Source organism: Lepidochelys kempii, chromosome 24 (assembly GCF_965140265.1).
Source record: "Lepidochelys kempii isolate rLepKem1 chromosome 24, rLepKem1.hap2, whole genome shotgun sequence".
NCBI lineage: Eukaryota > Metazoa > Chordata > Testudines > Cheloniidae > Lepidochelys > Lepidochelys kempii.
The window spans coordinates 12,554,552-12,573,835 of record NC_133279.1 but is presented as its reverse complement, the minus strand read 5'-3'; the positions used below and the strand labels follow the sequence as shown (position 1 = coordinate 12,573,835).

The 19,284-nt window shown below is 56.1% G+C and overlaps 1 protein-coding gene across 1 annotated transcript; it reads left to right on the top strand.

The window, feature by feature from the left end:
• Positions 1 to 4,386: 4,386 nt before the first annotated feature.
• PSMC4 (proteasome 26S subunit, ATPase 4) lies at positions 4,387 to 18,575 on the top strand. Its single transcript, XM_073322507.1, has 11 exons — positions 4,387 to 4,503; positions 13,108 to 13,206; positions 13,682 to 13,868; positions 13,968 to 14,114; positions 14,401 to 14,510; positions 14,836 to 14,929; positions 15,256 to 15,423; positions 16,017 to 16,093; positions 16,297 to 16,465; positions 17,680 to 17,735; positions 18,398 to 18,575. Exons 1-11 carry the CDS (start codon positions 4,468 to 4,470, stop codon positions 18,509 to 18,511), a joined length of 1,257 nt encoding a protein of 418 aa, XP_073178608.1. The 5' UTR covers positions 4,387 to 4,467; the 3' UTR covers positions 18,512 to 18,575.
• The last annotated feature ends 709 nt before the right edge of the window (positions 18,576 to 19,284 follow it).

The window sequence follows — 19,284 nt, the reverse complement described above, 5'->3', positions numbered from 1 at the left end:
CGAGTACGTGTTGCTGGCCTGGAGTGGTAAAGTGTCCTACCATGAAGGACGCAATAAGGCTGCCCTCCCCAGAAACCTTTTGCAAAGGCTTTGGGAGTACATCCAGGAGAGCCGCGAATGCCAGGGCAAAGTAATCCTTTCACGTGCTTGCTTTTAAACCATGTATAGCATTTTAAAAGGTACACTCACCAGAGGTCCCTTCTCCGCCTGCTGGGTCCAGGAGGCAGCCTTGGGTGGGTTCGGGGGGTACTGGCTCCAGGTCCAGGGTGAGAAACAGTTCCTGGCTCTCGGGAAAACCGGTTTCTCCGCTTGCTTGCTGTGAGCTATCTACAACCTCATCATCATCATCATCATCTTCGTCCCCAAAACCTGCTTCCGTATTGCCTCCATCTCCATTGAAGGAGTCAAACAACACGGCTGGGGTAGTGGTGGCTGAACCCCCTAAAATGGCATGCAGCTCATCATAGAAGCGGCATGTTTGGGGCTCTGACCCGGAGCGGCCATTCGCCTCTCTGGTTTTCTGGTAGGCTTGCCTCAGCTCCTTCAGTTTCACGCGGCACTGCTTCGGGTCCCTGTTATGGACTCTGTACTTCATGCCCTGGGAGATTTTGACAAAGGTTTTGGCATTTCGAAAACTGGAACGGAGTTCTGATAGCACGGATTCCTCTCCCAATACAGCGATCAGATCCTACCTCCCGTTCGGTCCATGCTGGAGCTCTTTTGCGATTCTGGGACTCCATCATGGTCACCTCTGCTGATGAGCTCTGCATGGTCACTTGCAGCTTGCCATGCTGGCCAAACAGGAAATGAGATTCAAAAGTTCACAGTTCTTTTCCTGTCTACCTGGCCAGTGCATCTGAGTTGAGAGTGCTGTCCAGAGTGGTCACAATGGAGCACTCTGGGATAGCTCCCGGAAGCCAATACCGTCAAATTGTGTCCAGAGTACCCCAAATTCAAGCCGGCAAGGCCGATTTAAGTGCTAATCCACTTGTCAGGGGTGGAGTAAGGAAATCGATTTTAAGAGCCCTTTAAGTCGAAATAAAGGGCTTCATCGTGTGGACAGGTGCAGGTTTACATCGATTTAATGCTGCTAAATTCGACCTAAAGTCCTAGTGTAGACCAGGGCAGAGAGGGGGCAGATGCTCCAGGAGTCAGCCACACTGCCAGAGTCTCTCCAGGGCCCGGGCTTACTGTCCGGACAAGGGGAAGCTTCCCCCGGTGTCAGCCATGCTGCCAAACACTACGCAGAGCCTGGGCTGATCACCCTGAGAGGGGGCAGCTCCCCCGGGTGCCACCCACACTGCCTCAGTGTGCACAGAGCCTGGGAAAATCACCCAGATAGGAGGTAGCTTCCCCCATGTGACCCACGCTGTCTGAGTTTGTCCAGAGCCTGGGCCAATCGCCCGGAGAGGGTGTAGCTGCCTCGGGTGTGAGCCACGCTGCCTGAGACTGCGCAGAGCCTGGGGTGATCACCAGAGAGGGTCCAGCTGCCCCAAATGCACCCCATGATACCTGAGTCTGCGCAGAGCCTGGGCCGATTGACCTGAAATGGGGCAGCTGCCCCAAGTGTGATCCACGCTGCCTGAGTCAGTACAGTTACTGGGCAATGGCCCAGAGAGGGGGCAGCTTCCCGAGATGAGCCACGCTGCCTCAGTCTGTGCAGAGCCTCGGCTGATCAGCCGGAGAGGGGGAAGCTTACCTGGGTGTCAGCCACGCTGCCAAATTCTGCACAGAGCCTGGGCCCATGGCTGGGAGAGGGGGCAGCTGCCCTGGGTGTCCTCCATGCTGCCTCAGTCTGCGCAGAGATTGGTCCAATCGCCTGGAGAGAGGACAGCTGCCCTGGGTGTCAGCCACACTGCCTGAGTCTGCTCAGAGCCTGGGCCGATATCCTGGAGAGAGGGAAGCTGCCCCAGTTGTAAGCTTCGCTGCCTGAGTCTCCACAGAACCTGAGCCGCCCGCCCGAAGAGAGGGCAGCTGCCCCGGGTATGAGCCACGCTGCCTGAGTCTGCGCAGAGCCTGGGCCGATCGTCTGGAGAAGGGGCAGCTGCCCCAAATGTGCCCCACGATGCCTGAGTCTGCGCAGTGACTGGGCCGATGGCCCAGAGAGGGGGCATTTTCCCTGAGTGTGTGCCTGTGACAAATTTGAGGATTTTTGTAGTGTTTTACATGAATAGTGTGTGCGCCTCAGTTTCCCTGTGTGCTGCATGTTTAACAAGGTGGTGGGAGAGGGTTTGTTGTTGCAGAGGACCAGTTGTGACCTCGCATAGCAGCCGGGACCCCCAGATAATGACCTGGAGATGGGGAAACCTAATAACTGGTGGCCTGGTGACTAAGAGGCCCAGCCTAGCTTGTCCGTCAGCTTGTTCTGGTCAGTGGGAGGACAAAGGGCTGAGGAGAGAGGACCCCCGTGACCTGACCAACCAGTTCCAGCCAGAGGGGAACAAAGGACTGAAGAGAGAGGGCCCCAGCGACCTGTTTACCTGGGACAGAAGACAAAGTACAGGGGAGGAGCTGTTGGAGCTGGTGATATCGGATGCCCAGCTGGAAAGCGCAGGCAGGGGCGACTCGACCAATTTTGCTGCCCCAAGCAGTCACCAACGAATTGCCGCCACACCTGGAAGAGCGGTGGAGCTGCCGCCCAAAAGCCCCTGCTGCGGGAAGAGCGGTGGAGCTGCTGCTGAATTGCCGCAGCGGGACACGGACTGCCGCCCCATTCTTGGGAAGCTGGTGGAAGGAGCCAGCCCTGAGCACAGGGTCTCCAGACTAGAGACAGAGCAGGCAGAGTCCACCTGGATGCAAGAGAGACATGGATGTGCTGTGCTGAGGGAGGCCAGGCCGGAAGGCCCTGAGAGTTTCCTATGCTGTGTTCATACACTCAAAAACCCTCCTGTTTTACTCTGGCTGAGAGTCGCTCTAGTCTAGGAAACAGGGTTGCATTATTCCCTCTGGGAGTGGAGGCCCCAGAGGTCCAGAGTGAGTGGACTCCCTGCAGGGACCCACAGCAAGAGACAGGTGTGCTAAGGTTCAGACAGATGCAGTTCCAAGAGGCAGAGGGGCTTAACCCCTGAGAGAGAGTGGACCCCCGAGAAGGGCTGTCACACTGAAAGGGGTTCCCCCCAGGGACCACACGGGGCTAGGAGTGGGCACGACCTGTGAGTCAGTGACAGGGGGCAGCCGCCCCAGGTGTGACCCACCCTGCCTGAGTCTCCGCAGAGCCTGGGCCAATCACGCGGAGAGTTGCCAGCCCCAGGTGTCAGTCACGCTGCCTGAGTCTGCACAGAGCCTGGGCCGATCGCCCGGAGAGGGGGCAGCTGCTCGCGGTGTCAGCCACGCGGCCTGAGTCTGCGCGGAGCCTGGACCAACTGCCCGGACAGGGGGCAGCTGCCCGGGGCGTCAGCCACGCTGCCTGAATCTGTGCAGAGCCTGGGCCGATCATCCGGAGAGGGGGCAGCTGCTCGGGGCGTCAACCACGCAGCCTGAGTCTGCGTGGAGCCTGGGCCGACTGCCCGGACAGGGGGCAGCTGCTCGGGGCGTCAGCCATGCAGCCTGAGTCTGCGCAGAGCCTGGGCCGACTGCCCAGACAGGGGGCAGCTGCTCGGGGCGTCAGCCATGTGGCCTGAGTCTGCGCAGAGCCTGGGCCGATCATCCGGACAGGGGGCAGCTGCTCGGGGCATCAGTCACGCTGCCTGAGTCTGTGCAGAGCCTGGGCCGATCGCCTGGAGAGGGGGCAGCTGCTCGGGGCATCAGCCACGTGGCCTGAGTCTGCGTGGAGCCTGGGCCGACTGCCCGGACAGGGGGAAGCTGCTCGGAGCGTCAGCCACGCGGCCTGAGTCTGCGCAGAGCCTCGGCCGACTGCCCGGACAGGGGGAAGCTGCTCGGGGCATCAGCCACGCGGCCTGAGTCTGCGCAGAGCCTGGGCCGATCATCCGGACAGGGGGCAGCTGCTCGGGGCATCAGCCACGCGGCCTGAGTCTGCGCAGAGCCTGGGCCGACTGCCCGGACAGGGGGAAGCTGCTCGGGGCATCAGCCACGCGGCCTGAGTCTGTGCAGAGCCTCGGCCGATCGCCTGGAGAGGGGGCAGCTGCTCGGGGCATCAGCCACGCGGCCTGAGTCTGCGTGGAGCCTGGGCCGATCATCCGGAGAGGGGGCAGCTGCCTGGGGCGTCAGCCACGCGGCCTGAGTCTGCGCAGAGCCTGGGCCTGTCACTGGACGGCTCCCGGGTCTCACGTTGCATTGCGGTGCCAACTGTGCACGCAGGGGATGGGCGGGGCTGTGTGCGTTAACCCTTGCGTTGCTGGAAAGGGGCTGAGGAAGGACAAAACTCATAACGGGGCCGGGGTGAGGACTCTAGCTCCCAGCAGTCCCCGCGCCGGGGGAACTACGGCTCCCAGCAGCCCCCGCGCCAAGGGAGAGACTCCAACGCCCAGCAGCCCCGGGGCGGCCGCAGGTTTCCGCGGCGGAGGGAAGATGGAGGAAATCGGAATCTTGGTGGAGAAAACCCAGGTGCGGGTCGAGGGGGACCCGGCGGGGGGTGGCTCGGGGATCCCCGGTCCCGGTCCCGCTCCGCTCGGACGAGCTCCAGTCCCCGCCACCGCCCTCCTGGTTCGCGCCCCGCCGGCAGCCGCGCTCCTGGGGAGATGCCGAGTCACGGCGGCCCGGCCCGGAGTGCGCCCCCTCGCGCGATCCGGGCATGGAACCCAGGAGTCCGGGCTCCCCCCTCTCCGCGCGATCCGGGCATGGAACCCAGGAGTCCGGGCTCCCCCCTCTCCGCGCGATCCGGGCATGGAACCCAGGAGTCCGGGCTCCCCCCTCTCCGCGCGATCCGGGCATGGAACCCAGGAGTCCGGGCTCCCCCCTCTCCGCGCGATCCGGGCATGGAACCCAGGAGTCCGGGCTCCCCCCTCTCCGCGCGATCCGGGCATGGAACCCAGGAGTCCGGGCTCCCCCCTCTCCGCGCGATCCGGGCATGGAACCCAGGAGTCCGGGCTTCCCCCTCTCCCCCATCTCCGCGCGTTCCGGGCATGGAACCCAGGAGTCCGGGCTTCCCCCTCTCCGCGCGATCCGGGCATGGAACCCAGGAGTCCGGGCTTCCCCCTCTCCGCGCGTTCCGGGCATGGAACCCAGGAGTCCGGGCTTCCCCCTCTCCGCGCGATCCGGGCATGGAACCCAGGAGTCCGGGCTTCCCCCTCTCCGCGCGATCCGGGCATGGAACCCAGGAGTCTGGGCTTCCCCCTCTCCGCGCGATCCGGGCATGGAACCCAGGAGTCCGGGCTTCCCCCTCTCCGCGCGATCCGGGCATGGAACCCAGGAGTCCGGGCTTCCCCCTCTCCGCGCGATCCGGGCATGGAACCCAGGAGTCCGGGCTTCCCCCTCTCCGCGCGATCCGGGCATGGAACCCAGGAGTCTGGGCTTCCCCCTCTCCCTCCCAAAATCCGGGCATGGAACCCAGGATTCTGGGCTCATTTCCAGTTTCTCTACATCCTTTCTATACATTGATGACCAAAACTGGACACAGTACTCCAGCTGAGGTGTAACTAGGGCCGAGTAGAGTGTTACTGTCACCTCCCATGACTTGCATGCTGGGTCTCTGTTAATGCAACCTAAAATTGCATTTGCTTTTTTTGCAACCGCATCAGATTGCTGATTCGTGTTGAGCTGTGATCCACCACAACTCCCAGATTCTTCTCAGCCATGCTGCTGCCCAGCCAGTAATCCCCCATTCTGAATTTGTGCATTCGGTTCTTCTTCCGTAAATGTAGCACCTGACATTTGTCTTTGTTGAATTTCATTTTGTTGCCTATAACCCAGTTCTCCAGTTTATCAAGATCTCTCTTAATTTTAGCTCTATCCTCCAAAGTGTTTGCAAACACTTCCCCCCTCCCCCGCCCCGCGCTGTGTGTCATTGGCAAATTTGATCAGTATGCTCTCTGTTCCTACTTCTGAGTCATTAATAAAGATGTTAAACAACACTGGACCCAGAACAGATGCCTGTGGAACCCCACTTGATACCTCCTTCCAGTCTGACATCATTCCATTAATAGTTACTCTGAATTATGTAGCCACTCAATGGTAGTTCTGTAGAGCCTGCATTTCTCCAGCTTACTTATCAGACTGTCATGTGGGACTATGTGTAAAGTAGGGCTGTCGATTAATCGCAGTTAACCCACACGATTAACTAAAAGAAAAATTAATCATGATTAATTGCAGTTTTAGTCACATTGTTAAACAATAGAACACCAATTGAAATTTATCTAAATATTTTTGGATGTTTTTCTACATTTTCAAATATATTGATTTCAATTACAACACAGAATACAAAATGTACAGTGTTCACTTTATATGATTTTTATTACAAATATTTGCACTATAAAAATAAGAGAAATAGTATTTTTCAATTCACCTAATACAAGTACTGCAGTACAATTTCTTTATCATGAAGGTGCAACTTAACAGGGTTTTTTGTAACACAACTGCACTCAAAAACAAAACAGTGTAAAACTTTAGAGCCTACAAGTCCACTCAGTCCTCCTGCTTCTTCAGCCAATCGCTAAGACAAACAAGTTTGTTTACATTTACGGGCAATAAAGCTGCCCGCTTATCATTTACAATGTTGACTGAAAATGAGAATAGGCGTTTTCATGGCACTTTTGTACCCAGCATTGCAAGATAATTACATGCCAGATATACTAAACATTTATATACCCCTTCATGTATCTACCACCACTCCAGAGGACAGTCTTCCATGCTGATGATGCTCATTTAAAAAAAAAAAGCATTAATTAAATTTGTGACTCAACTCATTGGAGGAGAGTTTTGTCTCCTCTCTGTTTTACCCGCTTTCTGTCATATATTTTGTGTTATGGCAGTGTCAGATGATGATCCAGCACATGTTTGTTTTAAGAACACTTTCACTGCAGATTTGACAAAATGGAAAGAAGGCACCAGTGTGAGATTTCTAAAGATAGCTACAGCACTCGACTCAAAGTTTAAGAATGTGAAGTGAACGCTCCAATGCAGAAACTACAGAACTCGAACTACCAAAAAAGAAAATCAACCTTCTGCTGGTGGCATCTGACTCAGTTGATGAAAATGAACATGCATCGGTCCACACTGCTTTGGATCATTATCAAGCAGAACCTGCCATAAACATGGGTGCATGTCCTCTGGAATGGTGGTCGAAGCATGAAGGGACATTTGAATCTTTAGGTTTCAGAGTAACAGCCGTGTTAGTCTGTATTCGCAAAAAGAAAAGGAGGACTTGTGGCACCTTAGAGACTAACCAATTTATTAGAGCATAAGCTTTCGTGAGCTACAGCTCACTTCTTCAGATGCATATCGTGGAAACTGCAGCAGGCTTTATATATACACAGAGAATATGAAACAATACCTATTCCCACCCCACTGTCCTGCTGGTAATAGCTTATCTAAAGTGATTTCCAGCACAAATCCAGGTTTTCTCACCCTCCACCCCCCCACACAAATTCACTCTCCTGCTGGTGATAGCCCATCCAAAGTGATAACTCTTTACACAATGTGCATGACAATTAAGCTGGGCTATTTCCTGCATAAATCCAGGTTCTCACATCCCCCCCACCCCCATACACACACAAACTCACTCTCCTGCTGGTAATAGCTCATCCAAACTGACCACTCTTCAAGTTAAAATCCAAGTTAAACCAGAACATCTGGGGGGGGGGGGTAGGAAAAAACAAGAGGAAACAGGCTACCTTGCATAATGACTTAGCCACTCCAAGTCTCTATTTAAGCCTAAATTAATAGTATCCAATTTGCAAATGAATTCCAATTCAGCAGTTTCTCGCTGGAGTCTGGATTTGAAGTTTTTTTGTTTTAAGATAGCGACCTTCATGTCTGTGATCGCGTGACCAGAGAGATTGAAGTGTTCTCCGACTGGTTTATGAATGTTATAATTCTTGACATCTGATTTGTGTCCATTTATTCTTTTACGTAGAGACTGTCCAGTTTGACCAATGTACATGGCAGAGGGGCATTGCTGGCACATGATGGCATATATCACATTGGTGGATGTGCAGGTGAACGAGCCTCTGATAGTGTGGCTGATGTTATTAGGCCCTGTGATGGTGTCCCCTGAATAGATATGTGGGCACAGTTGGCAACGGGCTTTGTTGCAAGGATAAGTTCCTGGGTTAGTGGTTCTGTTGTGTGGTATGTGGTTGTTGGTGAGTATTTGCTTCAGGTTGCGGGGCTGTCTGTAGGCAAGGACTGGCCTGTCTCCCAAGATTTGTGAGAGTGTTGGGTCATCCTTTAGTATAGGTTGTAGATCCTTAATAATGCGTTGGAGGGGTTTTAGTTGGGGGCTGAAGGTGACGGCTAGTGGCGTTCTGTTATTTTCTTTGTTAGGCCTGTCCTGTAGTAGGTAACTTCTGGGAACTCTTCTGGCTCTATCAATCTGTTTCTTTACTTCTGCAGGTGGGTATTGAGTGCCAGGCGAATGCCAGTTCTCTCTTTCAGGCGACATTGCAAACAAAAAGTGGGCAGCATTAAATCCTGCAAATGTAAACAAACTTGTCAGAGCGATTGGCTGAACAAGAATTAGGACTGAGTGAACGTCTAGGCTCTAAAGTTTTACATTGTTTTATTTTTGAATGCAGTTTTTTGGACATAATTCTACATTTGTAAGTTCAACTTTCATGATAAAGAGATTGCATACAGTATAGAATCATAGAATATCAGGGTTGGAAGGGATCTCAGGAGGTCATCTAGTCCAACCCCCTGCTCAAAGCAGGACCAATTCCCAGTTAAATCATCCCAGCCAGGGCTTTGTCAAGCCTGACCTTAAAAATATCTAAGGAAGGAGATTCCACCACCTCCCTAGGTAACGCATTCCAGTGTTTCACCACCCTCCTAGTCAAAAAGTTTTTCCTAATATCCAACCTAAACCTCCCCCACTGCAACTTGAGACCATTACTCCTTGTTCTGTCATCAGCTACCACTGAGAACAGTCTAGATCCATCCTCTTTGGAACCCCCTTTCAGGTAGTTGAAAGCAGTTATCAAATCCCCCCTCATTCTTCTCTTCTGAAGACTAAACAATCCCAGTTCCCTCAGCCTCTCCTCATAAGTCATGTGTTCCAGTCCCCTAATCATTTTTGTTGCCCTCCACTGGACTCTTTCCAATTTCTCCAGATCCTTCTTGTAGTGTGGGCCCCAAAACTGGACACAATACTCCAGATGAGGCCTCACCAATGTTGAATAGAGGGGAACAATCACGTCCCTCAATCTGCTGGCAATGCCCCTACGTATACATCCCAAAATGCCATTGGCCTTCTTGGCAAAAAGGGCACACTGTTGACTCATATCCAGCTTCTCGTCCACTGTAACCCCTAGGTCCTTTTCTGCAGAACTGCTGCCGAGCCATTCGGTCCCTAGTCTGTAGCGGTGCATGGGGTTCTTCCGTCCTAAGTGCAGGACTCTGCACTTGTCCTTGTTGAACCTCATCAGATTTCTTTTGGCCCAGTCCTCTAATTTGTCTAGGGCCCTCTGTATCCTATCCCTACCCTCCAGCGTATCTACCTCTTCTCCCAGTTTAGTGTCATCTGCAAACTTGCTGAGGGTGCTATCCATACCATCCTCCAGATAATTTATGAAGATATTGAACAAAACCAGCCGGAGGCCCGACCCTTGGGGCACTCCACTTGATACAAGCTGCCAACTAGACATGGAGCCATTGATCACTACCCGTTGAGCCCGACAATCTAGCCAACTTTCTATCCACTTTATTGTCCATTCATCCAGCCCATACTTCTTTAACTTGCTGGCAAGAATACTGTGGGAGACGGTGTCAAAAGCTTTGATAAAGTCAAGGAACATCACGTCCACCGCTTTCCCCTCATCCACAGAGCCAGTTATCTTGTCATAGAAGGCAATTAGATTAGTCAGGCATGACTTGCCCTTGGTGAATCCATGCTGATTGTTCCTTATCACTTTCCTCTCCTCTAAGTGGTTTAGAATTGATTCCTTGAGAACCTGCTCCATGATTTTTCCAGGGACTGAGGTGAGACTGACTGGCCTGTAGTTCCCAGGATCCTCCTTCCATTTTTTAAAGATGGACACTACATTAGCCTTTTTCCAGTCGTCCAGGACTTCTCCCGATTGCCCTGAGTTTTCAAAGATAATGGCCAATGGCTCTACAATCACATCCGCCAACTCCTTTAGCACTCTCGGATGCAGCGTGTCCGGCCCCATGGACTTGTGCTTGTCCACCTTTTCTAAATAGTCCCGAACCACTTCTTTCTCCACAGAGGGCTGGTGATCTCCTCCCCATGCTGTGCTGTCCAGTGCAGTAGTCTGGGAGCTGACCTTGTTCGTGAAGACAGGCAAAAAAAACATTGAGTACATTAGCTTTTTCCACATCCTCTGTCACGAGGTTGCCTCCCTCATTCAGTAAGGGGCCCACACTTTCCTTGACTTTCTTCTTGTTGCTAACATACCTGAAGAAACCCTTCTTGTTACTCTTAACATCTCTTGCTAGCTGCAACTCCAGGTGTGATTTGGCCTTCCTGATTTCACTCCTGTATGCCCGAGCAATATTTTTATACTCTTCCCTGGTCATTTTTGTCCAATCTTCCACTTCTTGTAAGCTTCTTTTTTGTGTCTAAGATCAGCAAGGATTTCACTGTTAAGCCAAGCTGGTCACCTGCCGTATTTACTATTCTTTCTACACATCGGGATGGTTTGTCCCTGTAACCTCAATAAGGATTCTTTAAAATACAGTGAGCTGTCCTGGACTCTTTTCCCCCTCATGTTATTCTCCCAGGGGATCCTGCCCATCAGTTCCCTGAGGGAGTCAAAGTCTGCTTTTCTGAAGTCCAGGTTCTGTATTCTGCTGCTCTCCTTTCTTCCCTGTGTCAGGATCCTGAACTCGACCATCTCCTGGTCACTGCCTCCCAGGTTCCCATCCACTTTAGCTTCCCCTACTAATTCTTCCTGGTTTGTGAGCAGCAGCTCAAGAAGAGCTCTGCCCCTAGTTGGTTCCTCCAGCACTTGCACCAGGAAATTGTCCCCTACACTTTCCAAAAACTTCCTGGACTGTCTGTGTACCGCTATATTGCTCTCCCAGCAGATATCAGGTTGATTGGAGTCTCCCATGAGAACCAGGGCGTGCGATCTAGTAACTTCTGCGAGTTGCCGGAAGATAGCTTCGTCCCCTTGGTCCGATGGTCTATAGCAGACTCCCACCACGACATCACCCTTGTTGCTCACACTTCTAAACTTGAATCCAGAGACACTCAGGCAGGGCAGAAAAGGTGGGGGAGTTGCATTGTATGTAAGAGAGCAGTATGACTGCTCAGAGCTCCGGTATGAAACTGCAGAAAAACCTGTCCTTCCTGAACAGCTTTTATCCATCCATGACAGTACTCCAGTCATGTGAGTTATCCCATCAAGTCTCTGTTATTCCAATCATATCATAATTCCTTGACTGTGCCAGGACTTCCAGTTCTCCCTGCTTGTTTCCCAGGCTTCTTGCATTTGTGTATAGGCACTTGAGATAACTCGCTGATCGTCCCTCTTTCTCAGTATGAGGCAGGAGCCTTCCCCTCTCGCGCGCTCCTGCTCATGCTTCCTCCCGGTATCCCACTTCCCCAGTTACCTCAGGGCTTTGGTCTCCTTCCCCCAGTGAACCTAGTTTAAAGTCCTCCTCACTAGGTTAGCCAGCCTGCTTGCGAAGATGCTCTTCCCTCTCGTCCTTAGGTGGAGCCCGTCTCTGGCTAGCACTCCTCCTTCTTGGAACACCATCCCATGGTCAAAGAATCCAAAGCATTCTCTCTGACACCACCTGCGTAGCCATTCATTGACTTTCACGATTCGACGGTCTCTACCCAGGCCTTTTTCCTTCCACGGGGAGGATGGACGAGAAGACCACTTGCGCCTCAAACTTCTTTATCCTTCTTCCCAGAGCCACATAGTCTGCAATGATCCGCTCAAGGTCATCATTGGTGCCCAGTACTTGTATTAGGTGAATTGAAAAATATATTTCTTTATCATTTTTATAGTGCAAATATTTGTAATAAAAATCATATAAAGTGAGTACTGTGCACTTTGTATTCTGTGTTGTAATTGAAATCAATATATTTGAAAATGTAGAAAACATCCAAAAATATTTAAATAAATGGTATTCTATTATTGTTTAACAGCGCGATTAATTGCAATGAATTTTTTTAATCACTTGACAGCCCTAGTCAAAAGCCTTGCTGAAGTCCAGGTATATTATTTCCACTGCATTCCCTCTATCCACCAAATCCTGTCAAAGAAGGAAATCAAGCTGGTTTGGTGTGATTTGTTCTTGGTAAATCCATGCTGACTGCTAGTGATCACCCCTTCATCCTCCAGGTGTTCTCAAAGTGAATGTTTCATACATTGCTCTAGTACAGGGGTTCTCAAACTGCGGGTCAGGACCCCTCAGGGGGTTGTGAGGTTATTGCATGGGGGTTGCAAGCTGTCAGCCTCCAACCCAAACCCTGCTTTGCCTCCAGCATTTATAATTGTGTTTAAATATATAAAAAATTTATTTTAATTTATAAGGGGGGTCGCATTCAGAGACTTGTTATGTGAAAGGGGTCAGCAGTACAAAAGTTTGAGAACCCCTGCTCTAGTACCTTCCCAGGTATCGAGGCCAGGCTCACTGGTCTATAGTTCCCTGGCTCCTCCTTTTTAAAGATAATCCCTACGCTAGCCCTTCTCCAGTGTTCCAGGACCTCTCCTGTCATCCATGAGTTTACAGATACTATTGCCAGTGGCTCTGATATTTCTTCAGCTAATTCCCTCACCCTCGGGTGAGTAGCATCTGGCTTGGGTGATTTGAATTCGTTCAGATTGGTCAGAAAATCTCTGGTGTTCCTCTAGTCCCTTCGTTCCCCCCATCCCTATCTGATGGGGGCGGGATGGGGGTGTCTGACTCTTGCTGCCCAGCTGGGCTCAGGGCCCGGTGCTTGGTATCCCGGCAGCTGGGTGGGATCAGATCGGGTGTGAGACTTTTGCTGCTCAGAGGGAGCTTCACCCCTCCCTGAGCTGTGGTCACCCCTGAGCTGGGGTGTCCAGCTCTCACCTTGCCTGTCTGTGGCTGTCCTAGGATGAGCTGCCTGCGCTGGCTATCTCCAGGCCCCAGACTGGCCTGTCCTTCCTGGCCCCGGAGCCCGAGGACCTGGAGGATCTCTACAGCCGCTACAAGGTGAGTTGGGGGCTGGGGTGGCGGGAGAGGGTTGCCCTTAGATGGGAGGTGTGTTGGGAGGGCAGGCCTCAGGGTGGGAGTGGCCCTCTGACCAGATGGTGGAGTTAGGGGGATGCCCTCAGATGGGAGCTGTGGGTGGCAGGCTGGGATGACAGGCCCCGAGGTGGGGGCAGCATGTGACCTTGGCCTGGAGCTGGGATCTGATGGCATCTCTGACTAGGGTTGTGGGGCCAGGGACCTGGGAGATCTGGGCCCCAGTAATCTCTGGTGGGTTTGGTTCTTCCAGTCCCATTCCCCTCTGCTGCACAGCACCCCTGGGAGCCCACTTCCCTGCAGGTCACCCAGCCGCAGTGCTGAGCAGGGAGCTTTCTGGTGCCCGGCCCGTGGCACCACTTCCTCTAGCAGCTACTGCAGGTACCTGAGCAGAGCAGGGAGGAGGGGCTGTCTGTCTGTCTGTCCGTCCGTCCGTCCGTAGAAACTGCAGCAGGAGCTGGAGTTCCTGGAGGTGCAGGAGGAGTACATCAAGGATGAGCAGAAGAACCTGAAGAAGGAGTTCTTGCACGCGCAGGAGGAGGTGAAGCGCATCCAGAGCATCCCGTTGGTCATCGGCCAGTTCCTGGAGGCCGTGGACCAGAACACGGCCATCGTGGGCTCTACCACAGGTGCAGCTGGAGGAGTGGGATTGCGGGGGAGGGGAGCTGTGCACAGGGGTCCGAGCCCCGGCTTTGCCTGGCTTACCCCCATCTGCCTCTCACCCGCAGGCTCCAATTACTACGTGCGGATCCTGAGCACCATTGACCGGGAGCTGCTGAAGCCCAATGCCTCGGTGGCCCTCCACAAGCACAGCAACGCGCTGGTGGATGTGCTGCCACCCGAGGCTGACAGCAGCATCATGATGCTGACATCAGGTGGGTGCTCCCTGCGCCAGCCTCAGGGGCAGCCGGTGCCACAGGGAGCAGCATGCCCAGTGCCTATGGGGGCAGAGCTGAGGGTCCCATGGGCATGCGGGGAGTGCTGGACAGGGAAGACGGGGGTCCCACGGCTGTGCTGGACAGGGGGCGGGAGGTCCCCCAGTTGTGCTGTGAATGCTGGGAGTGCAGGTTTTCTGGGGAGCGGAGGTCCCCTGGCCATTATGAGTAGGGGAGGCAGGGGTCCCCTGCCCGTGCTGGGCTCAGCCCTGGTGTGTGCCCACAGATCAGAAACCAGACGTGATGTACGCCGACATCGGTGGGATGGACATCCAGAAGCAGGAGGTGAGGGAGGCCGTGGAGCTGCCCCTCACCCACTTTGAGCTCTACAAGCAGGTGAGTGGGGGGCGAGACTGGGCCGGCTGGGGCTACATCCTGGGTGGCTGTGCCCTGCGCTAGGGCTGAGCTCCATCCTGCAGGTCCAGCATGGGTCCTCCTCTCACTGTGCCCTATAGCTGGGGGGACTCCTGCGGGGCTTGGGGCTGTGTGCTCAGGGGCTGGGCTGGGGTTGGCAAGTCGCTGTCAGATCAGGAGAGGCACAGAACCCTTGACTTTCGGCAGCACCGGATGTAACTGGTGTCCAGACCCCAGCTCACCAGCTTGCTGGGCCCCTCAAGGGCGGGATGGGGGAGCCCCCAGTAACCCCCTCTATCCTCCTCAGATCGGCATTGACCCCCCGCGCGGCGTCCTGATGTATGGCCCCCCGGGCTGTGGGAAGACTATGCTGGCCAAAGCCGTGGCCCATCACACCACAGGTGAGCAGGGTGCTGGACTGCGGGGGAAGGGGGAGCACCAGTGCCCAGCTAGTACCATGGGAGTCTATCAAGGATGCCTGGGTTCTCTAGTGCAAAGGTACCAGGCGACCTGTGGTCCCGGCTCAAGGTCTAGAAGGGCCCCAGCTTTGTGCCCAGGACGGTTGGTGCTGCAGGGGTTGGTGCCAGGGCTGTGTGGCACGGGGAGCCTGTGGGTTGCCCCAGGGCATGCCTGTCCCATTGCGGGGTATCTCTCACGGCCAGGGATGGAGTGGGGCTGCTGTCTTGCAGGGGAGCTGGGCACTAATGCTGTCTACCCATCTGTCCAGCTGCCTTCATCCGCGTGGTGGGCTCGGAGTTTGTGCAGAAGTACCTGGGTGAGGGGCCGCGCATGGTGCGGGACGTCTTCCGGCTGGCCAAGGAGAATGCGCCTGCCATCATCTTCATAGACGAGATAGATGCCATCGCCACCAAGCGCTTTGACGCCCAGACAGGGGGTGAGCAGGGGGCGAGGCGCTGCGCCCGCCCCTCTGGGTGTGCAGGCTCCGATCTGGCCCCAGGACTGGCTTGGGGGGAGCAGGAGCGGGAATGGGACATGGGACCTCTTCCCTCTAGGGTACCGGACCCAAGTCCCAGCAGGTGGGGGGAGCAGAGAGCTGCAGTCCCCACCCCACTCCTTGTAAATGTCAGTGTCACACTGGGGTGAGCCCCTCAGGTTCCGGCCAGTCCCATGGTGGGCAGTGGGGTGGGGGGACTGTGAGGGAGGCTGGGCCAGCAGGATTGGGGGTAGTGGCGGAGGTGTGCAAATGTGGGGTGGCAGTGGTGGGCAAGGCTGAGGTGCACTGGGTGGGGACAGTAGTGGCAGGAGATTGGGGGGAGGGGATAAGGGGGGGAGGGAGGAGTGGCTGGAGGGGAGGGGGAAGGGAGTGGGTTAGGCAGGGCTGGCAGGGTGGGGGTGGGCACTGGAGAAGGGGGTGATGTGGGAGGGGACAGGAATGGGGATGAGGGTAGATAGTGGGGGGCAGGGGTGTCTGTGCCCAGCGCTGGCTCTCCAGATGCCCCGCTCACCGGGCTGTGCCCCTCTCCCCAGCCGACAGGGAGGTGCAGCGCATCCTGCTGGAGCTGCTCAACCAGATGGATGGCTTTGATCAGAACGTCAACGTCAAGGTGCGGGAGAGCAGGGGCTGGGATGGGGGGTGACGGGCATTGCTGTGCCAGCCCCCAGATTTCTCCCTGAGGTGGTGGGATGTGGGGGACTGAATGGGGGCAAAGGCGAGGCTGGAGGGCGCAGGACCAAGGGGGCTGAGTCTCCCCATTGGGGATGGGCAGAGGGCTCTCCTGAGGGGTGATTGTGCGCTCTTGCCCTCCAGGTGATCATGGCCACAAACCGGGCAGACACGCTGGACCCCGCCCTGCTGCGGCCCGGCCGCCTCGACCGCAAGATTGAGTTCCCCCTGCCCGACCGGCGCCAGAAGCGCCTCATCTTCTCCACCATCACCAGCAAGATGAACCTGTCTGAGGAAGTGGACCTGGAGGACTGTATCCTGCCCGGAGCCTGGCACGGGGCGGGAAGGGTGGCACAGCAGGAAGACTGTGTTCCACTGGGTGCCCAGCACATGTTTGGGCTGGGCTGCGTCCTAGTGGATCCCTAGCACAGGGGGCGGAGCTGCGTCTTGGCTGGCTGACGTGGGGGGACACGGCGGGGGAGCTGTGTCCTATTGGGTGCCTAGCACAGGGGGGAAGCTGCGTCCCGTTGGCTGGCTTGCTGGCATGGGGGGGTGCAGCAGGGAGGCTGCATCCCACTGGGTGCCCGGCACTGAGGAAGGGATGTCTCGGGCCCAGCTCATAAGAAGGTGCCTGTCAGTCCTGTGCTGCCCCACACGGGGTTGACCCAGTGACCCAGGCCACAGCTCTGCCTCACTCTCCCTGTGTCACACACACATGCCTGAGGGTCCAGGGGGTGCACTGATCCAAGAACCCCTCCTCTCCCTGGGCACCCCTGCTGGAGGGGATGTCTTCTGGCCACCTCCAGGGCTGGGGTCAGGGTGGAGTCGGGCTACAGGTGCGGGCACGACAGCTGGGAGCTGTTCTGTCCCCCTCTGACACGTGGCTAGACAGGGGGAGCACCAGGGGAGGGTGCGGCTGGGGCTGCCTCCTGCTGGGCAGTGACTGGCACAGCATATGGACTGATTGCTTCACCAAGAGCAGGCAGACGGACACAAGTCTGGCACGAGCCCACAGGCCAAGGGGTGGGCCTGGCTCAGGCTGCAGGCTGGAGTAATGAGGCAGGAGGGCCCAGGACCCCCAGGGAGAACCTGGCATAGCTGAGCCAGTGCTGTCTGGTTCCGCTCCGGAGTGGGGGGGATGGGGTGAAGCTGGCTCCTGCCTGTGCCTCTGGATCCATAGGGTCCAGAAAGGGTTGGTGGGGGCGGAGAGGGGTCACTCACCAAAAAACCTATCCTCTGACTCTAGCCCCCAACATGCCCACTCCTCCTGTCTGGGGCCTCTGGACTTGTCGTCATGCCGATCTGCCCCCTTCCCTCCGCCCAGGAGCTTCATGGGCCCTCAAGCTTGATCCCATCCCTCTGGGAAGGCTATGAGAAGCCCATCAGGGCCCCCCACCACGGTGCCCTGGTAGCGTTGCTGGCCCCCTGGCGCGTGGGGGAGGAGTAAGGGTGGCAGTGGCTCCCAGGGGCCCTCTCACCATGATCCAGCTCAGCTGCTGTGCAGACGTTTCCCTCACTCCTCCCCAGATGTGGCCCGGCCGGATAAGATCTCGGGTGCTGACATCAACTCCATCTGCCAGGAGGTAAATGCTGGGGGACATGGGACAGGGCACCTGGACGCCCCAGGCCATGATATCTGGGTGCTGTGTGTGTTGTGACCTGCTCCTTTTTTGGGGATCCCCCACTGCTCCCCCAAGTCAGCAGGACCACCGCCACAGAGTGCGTGGCTGAAGGAACCCTGACTCTGAAATTATGGGGTCCTCTGCTGCTGGGCGATTGTGCATGGAGTTGGTCACTGTGCCCAGCATCCCCCTCACACACACGTATGCACATGCGGGGTTGGGGGGGTCACTGCACCCAGTGTCGTGCCCCCCCATGCATGTGCCCACATGCACAGGGGGGTCACTGCTCAGCACCCACCCTACCCCAGACATATGCCCATTGTGCACATGGTGGGTTGGGGTCACTGTGCCCCGCGTTGCCCCCACACGTGTGCGCAGAGTGGGATGGTGGGGTCACTGCACCTGGTGTTGCCCCCCCATGCATGTGCCCATGTGCGCAGGGTGGGATGCAGGGATCACTGCACCCTGGTGCCGCCCCCTCTCACATGTCGCCCTGTGCACAGGGCAGGATGGGAGGGGTCACTGCACCTGGCGGTGGCATCCCCACACGTTTCACAGGGCAGGATGGGGAGGGGGTCACTGTGCCCAGCGTCACCCCCTCACACATGTCTCCGTATGCACAGGGGGGCATGCTGGCCGTGCGGGAGAACCGCTACATCGTCCTGGCCAAGGACTTCGAGAAGGCGTACAAGACGGTCATCAAGAAGGACGAGCAAGAGCACGAGTTCTACAAATGAGGGGCCATGGGGGAGTGTGGGGCAGGCTTGACATCCAACCAATAAACCCATCCCCAGCTCCCTACCTCTGCTGGGAGTGCCGCTGTCTGTCCCTGCGACCTGGCCCAACTTGGAGCCTTGTGGGGAGCGCAGAGCAGGCTAAAATCCCTCCAATAGACCCAGCCCCACACCTCTTCAGGGAGTGCTGGTGTCTGTCCCTGCTGACCAGCCTGGCCCAGCCCAGGGCCCCAGGGGGAGTGTGGAGCAGGCTACCATCCTGCCAATCCCTTCCCCAGCCCCATGCCTCTGGGGGGAGTGCAGGTGTCTGTTCCTGCAGCCTGGGGACCTGTGCTGCCTGGAAAGCTCCCACGAGGCCCCTCCCCCCCCCCGGGTGCTGCACGGCAGCCCCCAATCTCAGGTTGGAGACGGCAGGTGGCGGGTAGAGCAAAGGGCCCATGTGTCCCAGACAGACGCTGTCTTGTCTTGGGCTATAGCAGCTGCTGCCCCCATAGCTCCCTGTGCCCCAGGCAGGGTCTCCCCTGCCCAGTGCTGGAGGCAGAGCTGGCTCTGGCTGCAGTGGGCTCGGAACGCTGCCTGTGGCCAGGCCCGTACTGGGAGCAGAGAGGGAACAGCTGGAGAAGCCCTGGGGGCATTGGCTAGGGTTGTACCGCATAGTCTGTTCCCCAGACCCACAGCCCTGGGGCTCCCAGTTCATGTTCCCAAGATCCCATCCTCCTCTCCACTGCCACCAGCAGGGCTCCTGCCCTGTATTCTCTGGCCGTGCAGAGCCCTCC